Source organism: Rhamphochromis sp. 'chilingali' (genome assembly GCF_963969265.1).
Source record: "Rhamphochromis sp. 'chilingali' genome assembly, chromosome: 1".
Classification (NCBI taxonomy): Eukaryota; Metazoa; Chordata; class Actinopteri; order Cichliformes; family Cichlidae; genus Rhamphochromis; species Rhamphochromis sp. 'chilingali'.
The window spans coordinates 32829540-32839829 of record NC_137929.1 but is presented as its reverse complement, the minus strand read 5'-3'; the positions used below and the strand labels follow the sequence as shown (position 1 = coordinate 32839829).

The window sequence follows — 10290 nt, the reverse complement described above, 5'->3', positions numbered from 1 at the left end:
ATGGAGGACTGGGTGTGGACCCCCATGTGCCTTCTTGTCATTTTGTCCTTGGGATGGACTGATGCTCAGACTAATGACACTAACGCAAGGTAAGGTGTGCGCAGCAAAGTTATTCTGTATGTATGAGCTGTCAATGTGCCCTTTGTGAACCAATTTTCTTTTCAGTATGTGCACATGTGGCAAGCAATTTTCAAGCCCACATCAGTCTGGATTAACTACTGTGTATGTGTGAGACTGTTTCCTCTCCTGGTCGCAGTATTGTGATTACCGAAAGTTCGGTAGAAATAGAAGGGTGTAGCGTTAGAAAGATGTGGTCGGCATCCCATAAACACACAGACAGGCAGGCGGACACATAATGACAGCGTGCTGTAATTTATTGTGATTAAATCTGGGTAGATGTACCAGCAGCAGTGCTCTCGTGTCATATAGTTTGTTTTTCTTGTTGCAGCTGAGAAGTAAATCTTCCTGAAATTCTTTGTTTGTGCAGAGTTCCACACAAACAAGGTGTAAATTGAACATGAGAGACAAACAAATGCCTGTGGCCTGCTAAGCTCCTGAGGGTCAGAAGGGAGGGGACTCCAAAACTGGAATATTTTGGCCAAGTGTGGCCTTAGAGTACCACAAGAGACACACCATGCATGCCTGGAGAACTTGAGAGACAGAAAAACAGCTCTGTAATGTAAGGGATTGTAAATTTTGCCTCACTGGCTGCTATGGAGTAAAATTTAAACCTAATTTCCAGCTGCAGAGTTTCTGGAGGAAAACCAGATGCCAGATCAGCCAACATCTAAATTAACGAGTCTGGGCCTGGCCTGCACGGCAAAATTAAAAGTTGAAGCTGGCGCTGCTTTGATGTGTGTTTATCCGAGTGCGAAAGAGTGGGTGTGTGTGCCACCAAACCGTGTGTGATTGGGCTGCTGTGCGGCGGTGTTTGCAAAGCGAACGCGTACAGTTTTCTTGCGGTGCAGTCAGAGTGTGGCGATAACACATATACTGTGTATTAACAGTCCTGGCTTGGTTTGGCCAACTTCTATGAAAAAAAAAAACATACCATGAGAGTTTACTGGGAACTTTCCCAGCCTTGGAGAACAGAGAAAGACTGTGTTTTTCACATCTAAACGTGTGTGTGTGTGCAGGTTTTTGCCTCAATGCTCTTCAGTATAGCTGCATAAGCAAAAGCAGCATTTCCTGAAGCCCACGGCACATGAAGTGAAGGGCAGGATTTCTTTTTCTCTTTCTCTTTCAGGCCAGTCTTCCACTGTGGAGGCCACCTGGTCATAGACTCCGGCATCGTGGCCAGTGAAGGTTTTCCCAGCTTGTACAAACCCAACAGCAAATGCACCTGGTACATCACTGTGAGTCACTGAAAGTAGCTGTGATGTTTCAGTCTGGGACACGGGGATAGTGAAACAGTGGTAGCACCTATGTAGATGACTAAATGTTTTGAACTGAAGCCAAATCATTGTAGTGCCAAAAGGATGTGATTGCTGTGTGGCACTAGAAAACTAAAGAAAATGTGATTTAGAAAAAAATAGAAAAACATTTAATGAAAGCAAGGTCAGGTTGACTACAGTGCTCTCAGATCAGTATACAATCTGTGCTGCCTCCTGAGCCACAGCCGCCCCAAAAATGATCAAACCACCAACAACAGGCTCATATTAAGTTGCCTTCATCATCCTACTATAAACCAGCTTGGCCCAAACTGGACCGTACCATCTCCTCATAGCTACAGGGGGAGCCAGACTGTTAGAAAGTGCTTCAACAGCACAGAAACAAGAAGCAAAACATTAATTTACAGTTCCTCTGTGAGTCCTGACAACTATTGGTTCATCCACATGTAAATAAACATGTTTCAAGAACTCCATTCCATTTACTGAAATTCAATTCAGTTTTATTTAAATGGCTCCAAGGCTCAAGGAGCTTTCTGTAGTAAAGTAAAGACAGCAGCACGGAGAAAACCCCAACGATCAGACGACCCCCTATGACAGCGGTGTCGATCTCCAGGCCTCGGGGCCGGTGTCCTGCAGGTTTCAGATGTGTCCTTGATCCAACACAGCTGATTTAAATGACTAAATTTCCTCCTCAACATGTCTTGAAGTTGTCCAGATGTCTGGTAATGAACTAATCATTTGATTCAGGTGTGTTGACCCTGGGTGTTATCTAAAACCTGCAGTTCGGCACCCCTGCCCTATGAGCAAGCATTTGGCAACAGTGGGAAGGAAAAACTCCCTTTAAACAGGAAAAAAACCTCCGCCAGGACAAGGCTCAAGGAGGAGCAGCCATCTGCTGTGACTGGTTGGGGGTGAGGGGAGGAAACAGGAAATAGTGAAATGGGACTTTTTGGGGAGAAGAAAAAACAAACACTGCAGTGTTTCCTTTTGTGTTGATAATTCAAGTAACACCTGTGCTATTCCTTTTTTTTTTTGTCATTTTAACTGTGAAATATATTATTTATTTTTATTTAATCGGCAGGTCCCTCGAGGATAACATCTACTTTTCAGATCTGGCCAACAAGCCACATTATTACAATGTTACAAATTCAGATATAACATCAAACCACATGAAACAAAATAAAACAAGTCAGAGTCAAAATAATACAAATACGAGCTCGGGGTTGTGAATAACAGTTGCATAGATGATCATTTTCAATGAAAGGACATTTTCAAATCTGGTTATTTTATTTTGGTAATCTATTTTCTTCTGGATCTATTTCCTTCAAAAACACATCTGTAGTTTTTACTCATTATTGATATGCTTCACTTTCAGCATTTTCTTGCTGTTTTCAGAGTAACACAAGCAGTATCAATGTTGAAGAAATAATCTGCCTTACATAACAAAAAACCAGGTTGTTCCTGTGTGTGGGTCATACTGAGTCTGTTGTCCCCTCCAGGTCCCCGAGGATCATGTGGTCATGCTGTCTTTCCGCCTCTTTGACTTAGAGGCTGACCCCATCTGCCGCTATGACTACCTGGACGTCTACAACGGTCACTCCCGCCTAGTGCAGAAGTTAGGTCGATTCTGCGGGACCTTCAGGCCCGGTGCCCTCATCTCCACCTCCAACACCATGATGCTGGAGATGGTGACGGATGAAGCCACTGGTGGAAGAGGATTTCTGGCTTCTTTCAATGCAGGGAAGCCACATATGGAAGGTGAGGACAAGTAATCCTGCAAATATTTTACTGGGGCTCCAGGACACAGTTTTGTTATTCTCCTGCAAACACAGGGCAGCCTCATGCTTTTATTGTATCACCTGGCTTTTGTCTCACCTTAACATATTGTAGCACACTCTTATTTTTTAACTCCATCTTCTTTTTCATATTTCCACAGAGAACCAGTTCTGTGGAGGACGACTGACCAAATCACAGGGCTCCGTAAAGACGCCCAACTGGCCCAACTCCAATTACCCAGCAGGCATCAGCTGCTCATGGCACATCTCCGTAGAGCCGAGCAATGTAAGCTGATCACACTACACTTCATACAGATTGAGAGCGGTTCACATCCGAATTTCTGTTATTATTATTATTAGATTCCTAATGATCGAGTAGCATTAAAGACCTGCTCGCTTATATTAAAGAAAGCTGAATTTATCATTTTATTTATTTATAGCATATCAGTGCCTTAATATTAGTTTATCTGTCAAATTATTGTGACATGTTTAAGTGAATATTTTTACCATTTTACCGTATTTTTTTCCCCGTTATTTATACGAAGAAATTAAACCGCAGATATCCAAATATTAAGTTATGTGTAATAATGAGAAATGACACAGAAAAAAAATATCAAAAACGCTTACTGAAATGTATTTAATGCTTCATACAAAAGCCTTTGATGACACCTTCAAGACGCCTCCTTTATGGAGAAACTATAGTCACATGCATTGCTCAGGCATGATTTTGGCTCATTTTTCCACACAAACAGTCTTCAAATCCTGAAGACACCTTTATGAACTCTGAGCATCAGAGCTTTCCATAGATTTTCAGTTAGATTCAGGTCAGGTGGTTGGCTGGGTCATTCTACCAGCTTTATTTTAATCTGTGAAACCAGCTGAGTTTCCTTGGATGTGTTGGGCTCATCGTCTTGCTGAGATGTCAAACCCTCGTGTCGTCTTCATCATCCTGTTAGATTTTTATCAGGTATGTGAAGGGTGCCCGCGCCATATGCTGAAAAACAGCCCTACATCAGGATGTTGCCACCTCCAAACTTCACTGGAACCTTCAGTAGTTTAGAAATTCTTCTGTAACCAATGCCATCGGTATGTTTTGCATAATAAGGCTGCGACGGTCTTAAGAAAGCTCATTGATTTTACCCTTCATTAGATGTTTCTTGTTGACACCTTGGTAATGAGACACCTTTTTATTGGGACTGAACCACCTGATATTAATTTGCAATAAGTGGAAGGATTGCTTTCTGATTACTGAAGATTTCAGCTGGTGTCCTTACTTTTTGTACCTCCTTTTCTTCATGCGTTCAATACTTTTTCTCTTTGTCATTATTACACATAACTTAATTCATGGACTATGGTTTGATTTCTTTGCATGTGTGGATTTGATAGGTTGTTACCGACATCGGGTCAATTTCATGTCAATAGCACCTTTAGAATAATATTTACTTAGAAAACTGCTGATGTGTTCAATACTTATTTTACCCGCTGTACATATATCTAGAATGAAGCATCAACATGTTGAAAAAAAAAAGAGTCAGATATCTACTGTTCCCCACATGGCCCACATATCTCTTTTGGTTATGTCACCCTAATTAACATATTAATTTGAATTCTGACATTTTCTACAGCCATGCCTAAAAGTGGCATTCTTCACATTCATATGCATTTGAAAAGACTGTAAAATATGTTGATTTTTGTGGCTATTCTGAACTTGTAAGTTAAATACCACAAATTAGGCCGTCTACAGATAGTTATTGACAAGAACACAAATTAGAAAACGAAGTGACATAAGTGGAAAGTAACATCCAGCGGAAATAAGGACACATGTAGGACTGGTTCACTAGCTAGGCTAGCTAGCATAAATTTTCCCGGTGGAAAAATTTGACAGCATGATGTTGCACTGAGGAACAAATGCTAAGGAATATACGCTGTACATAGCCTTCCAACTAGCGTAAAAAAAGAGAGCAATTAATCCACCTTATAGGGTTTATTTTCCAAGGGTTAAAATGTTGTACCTGGCAGCTAAAAGCACCTAATTGTTAGCAAACACCAAACATGTATTACCTACTCACGCAGGAAAGTGCCCAGTCAAATAGTTTAGATTGAATGATTTATAAATACTCTAGTTTGTCAGTGGGTGCTTCAGTCAGTTTAATAATAAAATCCAAAGGTGTTTTCTGTATCTTCAACACTTTAAATAGTTAACTCTATAAAAACGAATAATATAGCCAATATTTCCAATCAAAGAACAAATAGATTCTTGTGGATCTAATCTACATAACCAGTGAAGCTGACAATGCACCAGGAATGCAATAACCTCAAAACAAAAAAATTTGCACATGATTGTTAACAAGAACTGGGCTTAATCTTTGTGAAATATACAATTAGAAAATATGCACGGGCGCTGAGGTATCATTTTAATTTGTATTTCTATAATTTACGTGCACCAAATATTAGTCAAAATCAAATTTCAATTGACTGCATGTGCAGTTGAGTATGTTAAATGCCTTGTGTTGGAAATAAATGGCAGTAAAGGGGCCCATCACAAGGAAATGTACTTTCCTTGTAGGATACTTAATGCAGTTATCGTGTATGAGTGTGACAGCGGCCTTGTGCCGAAGTTAAAATGAAAGACCTCTTTGAGTCCCTGCAGGCGTGATCATGTGTGCCAAGAGATTGAACTAAAAGAAGGAGGGAAGGAAGCAAGGGCAAGAGAGGGAGTAAATGCACCTCTGTGTTTCAGAACTCCACCACCACCTCCTGATGGCTGCACTGTACACGGCTCATGAAAATTAGTCAGAAGTAAACATGTGCTAGCGCCATGCCCTGCCAAGACTTTCATAGCTTTCTGTTTCCACCTATTTTCCAGGTGATTGAGGTACAGTTTGAGAAACTGGATCTGGAGCCTGACATGTATTGTCGTTATGACTATGTGGCCTTATTTAATGGGGGAGAAACGGATGACTCGAGGAGGATAGGGAAATTCTGCGGAGACAAGCCACCAGGGTGAGATACTGTTCAGATATAAGCTACTTTGAATTAAGCTAAATACATGTATACATACCTTACAGCAGAGCTTTGCTGACGTGTTTATACTGTCACGTCCCGTTTCTTCCACGTGTCTGTCGCTTTATCCTTTCTTTCTACTTTCCCTGTTCCTTTCATAGCACTATAGTGACAAATGGGAACGAGCTGCTTCTCCAGTTTGTGTCTGACCTCAGCGTGACCTCAGATGGATTCATGGCCCACTACTCCAGCGTGCCTCGTGGGTCCCGCACACCCACTGCAGGAGGAGACTTTATCCACAGACCTCAGATAACCTCCACGACAAAAATACCCACCAAACCAACCCCCAAACCAGTTCCCAAACTCAGACCAAGCCCCAAGCCCAAACCCATTCCCAAACCAGTTCCCAAACTCAGACCAAGCCCCAAGCCCAAACCCACCCCCAAACCAGTTCCCAAACTCAGACCAAGCCCCAAGCCCAAACCCACCCCCAAACCAGTTCCCAAACTCAGACCAAGCCCCAAGCCCAAACCCACCCCCAAACCAGTTCCCAAACTCAGACCAAGCCCCAAGCCCAAACCCACCCCCAAACCACCCAAAAGGCAACCAGGAAGGCCACCGCTAGTAAAGAAACCTCCACTAAACAGACCCACTACTACTAACATCAAACCCACATCTAAACCTAAACCTACACCTAAGCCTAAACCTAAACCTGAAATTAAACCAACACTAAAGCCTAAACCTAAACCTGGAGTTAAACCTACACCAAAGCCCAAACCTACACCTAAACCCAAGGTCATTAAACCAACTCTTAAACCAAGAGTCAAGGTTAAACCCACACCTAAGCCCAGTATAAAACCCAAAGTGAAACCAGTGAAGCCAACCACTAAGGCAGGAGTTAAACCAACAGTCAAACCTAAGATGAAACCCACAGCATCATCTCAACCAGGAGTAACCAAAGCAGTGACCAAGAAACCCAATGTGAGCAAGAAACGTAAGTACAATAAAATGAGTGTTGAATTTTTAACCTGCTTTTTACCCCCATGTATGTATTTGTGTTTACTTGTACTAGAAAGTGTTTGTTGCCGCATGTTTTTCCTACAGCTTTACCACTGAACCCACTGTGTACACAACCCTGTAAGCGGACTGGAACCCTCCAAACCAGCTTCTGCCCTCATGACTTTGGTGAGCTACAAAACAAGCTGCAGTCTGGGCTTTGCAGAACTCCTCTCCATCTATTTTCACACCTTTACACCTACAAAATGTCACTTGGTTCTACACATTTTCTCCCCATTGAAACATGCCTTTTTTGTGATTCTAGCCCACTCTACAACTAAGTGCTTTCTAACATTCAGACACATTTATACTCAGACGAATGCATCTGAGAGCAACTTATGGTTAGTGTCTTTCCCAGTCTTTGGCATGAAGACTGGGGCACCCAGAGGTCAAACCACCAATCTTCAAATTAGTAGCGACCACTTTAGGGTGGCTTTTTAGCAATGGATATTTCACTCATAAGCAGATTCCTCAGATAATCACTCAGAAAGTCTTAAATTTTTGACCAAAGTTTAAAGAAGTCTAAACACCTTGCAATGATAACTTTTAAAAAATCTTAAATTGTTTCCCTTAGTGACCACATCTTTCTTTTTTCTTTATTTTAGTGATTACGGGTAAGGTTACGTTTATAGATCCTGGTCCAAGGGGCTCAGCAACCATCGAGGTGTCACTGATCAAGGCGTATAAGACAGGAAGCCTCACCGTCACCAAATCAGGACCCGCCAAAACAGTCACACTGACTTCTACCTGCAAGAAATGCCCAGGACTAATCAAAGGTAAAAAATGAGACAGTTTTCTTGCTCTCCATCTTACAGAAATATTGCCACATAATACAGTTAGAGCAGGTTGTCAAACGTCTGTAAATACTGTGTACAAACTGGAATTTCTTAATGATGGCTTTCTATGTTTCGGGTACTACCAGTGCTAAAATCCAGTTCAATGTCAAACTGTATGCAGATGATATGATTTTGTATTTAACCAATAAAAGTCAGCGATTAAAGGCAATAATGTAGATAATAAAACCATATAGAGGTGTCATATTGCAGCATATATCATTGGTGCCTCTGGGATTATTGTAAATAAATAACCACTACATAAAGAATAGGAGTAAAACAGAGTTCTGGATTGGTATGTTATTTAACAGGAATTGTTCATTTTCAGTGTTGTTCCTTTAAATGTTTCCCTTTAAAAATCACAAGCTGCTCTGATGTAAATGATAACAACTTGCTCTGTATTTCTTCATTGTCTCTTGTCCAGGCCGTAACTACGTGTTGATGGGAAAAGTGGACACAGAGGGCAATGGCCATTTGAGCCCCTCCAGCTTCACCCTCCTCTTTAAGCCCGTTCATTCAAAAGCACTGGATGTCCTTTCTCGCAAATCATGCTGACATCGTGGCCTAAACCACCAATCAAACTGACAGCCTTGACTCTTTAGAAAATGTAACATTGCATAAAGAGTGAAAATATTATAAACAATATCCTGCAGAATTTTTTTCATATTACAATATGGTTGTGAGAAGGAGTTACATTTTAAACATACGATATTAACATATTACTTTTGTATTTTCTATGTAAATTATAAAGTTTCTGTGTTAAAAGATACATAATAAACACAGTTTGGGGGTAATTTTAGTCTCGACTATCCATTACTTTCCCTGGTACACTGAAGTGCTATACAACATAAAGATCTTAGAGACCATAAAACAAATATGACATTTATCACCAGCAGCAACATGACACATGATTGTGAGGGACTGTTGTCCTACATGATGACCTCCTGAAAAGCTTGCAATGGCCTTCATATATCAACCACGCTGTCACAGATGCCACTTTAGTGCGAAGGCAGCAAATCGAACAAAGTGCTGGTCTTCAGTGATTTTGGTCCATATTAACATCACACAGTTGCTGCAGCTTTTTCAGTTGCTCATTCATGATGAAATATTTTGTTCTATCACATCCTGAAGCTGTTTTATAGTAATGAGATCTGGTGATTGTGGAGGCCATTTGAATACAACAAACTCATTGTCATGTTCAAGAAACCGGTTTGAGATGATCCCATGAACTTTGCAAAACATGGTTTGTCATCCTGCTGAAAACAGTCATCAGAAGATGGGACCACTGTGACCATAAAGGGACATGATCAGCAACAACACTCAGGTAGGCTGTGGCTTTTAAATGATGCTCATTAGTACTAAGTGACCCAAATTGTGCCAATATCCCCCACATCATTAAACCACAACCACTAACATTAACTGTTAATATAAGGCAGGGTGTATCAGTGCTTTCATCTTGTTTATGTCAAATTTTGAACATATCTTCCAAATGTTGCAGCAGAAATCGCGACACATTAGACCATTTGACAATTCAATTTTGTAGCCTTAATTTTTGCTTCCACTGCTTCAAGGTTTGACATGTCGTGTGTTCAGAGATGCTCTTCTACATAGCGTGGTTGTTAACAAGCGGTTGTTTGAATTACTTCTGCCTTCCTATCAGCTCAAAGGAAGGCATTCTCCTGGCATAAACGAGTCATTTTCACCTAGAAAACTGCTGCTCACAGGATATTTTCTGTCCATCTGACCATAGAGATGTGTGAAAATCTCAGTAGATGAGCATTTTAAAAAAAAAAGAAAAAAAAAAGACTCAGACCAGTTGTCACGTTAATGGGTCTGTTGACCCAGCGTTTTAAGTTTTAGTTTATTTATATTGATGTTTATGTTTAAGTTTTTTAGGTTAGCTAAGTTCATTTGTTTATCAGATTCCCTTTGTGTTTTTCTACCCCTAAATTTAAGTTTCCCTCACCCTTTATGTGTTTCATGTCTTATGTTGTCAAGTTCGTATTGCCATGTCTGCGTCTCATGTTTCCTGTTTTATTTTGAAGGTCTGTGTCCTGTGTCAGTGTAGTCAGCTTTGCTTCCTTCATGTCGTAATGTCAGCTTAGTGTTAGCAGTTTCCCCATGTGTTTCCACTTCCCCTAATCACCCTTGTGTGTATTTAGTCTGTGTGTTTCTTTTTGCTCATTGTCAGGTCGTCTGTTGTCCTTTGTGCTATGTTTCCAGGGTCCAGGT

The 10290-nt window shown here is 40.9% G+C and overlaps 1 protein-coding gene across 1 annotated transcript; it reads left to right on the top strand.

Moving 5' to 3' along the window:
• Positions 1 to 8613, top strand: pcolceb (procollagen C-endopeptidase enhancer b; the record flags this gene model as incomplete). Its single annotated transcript, XM_080894919.1, has 10 exons — positions 1 to 89; positions 1247 to 1355; positions 2891 to 3149; positions 3328 to 3452; positions 6033 to 6169; positions 6331 to 6667; positions 6869 to 7163; positions 7274 to 7354; positions 7831 to 8001; positions 8483 to 8613. 10 exons carry the CDS (start codon positions 1 to 3, stop codon positions 8611 to 8613), a joined length of 1734 nt encoding a protein of 577 aa, XP_080751045.1.
• Between the last annotated feature and the right edge of the window lie 1677 nt (positions 8614 to 10290).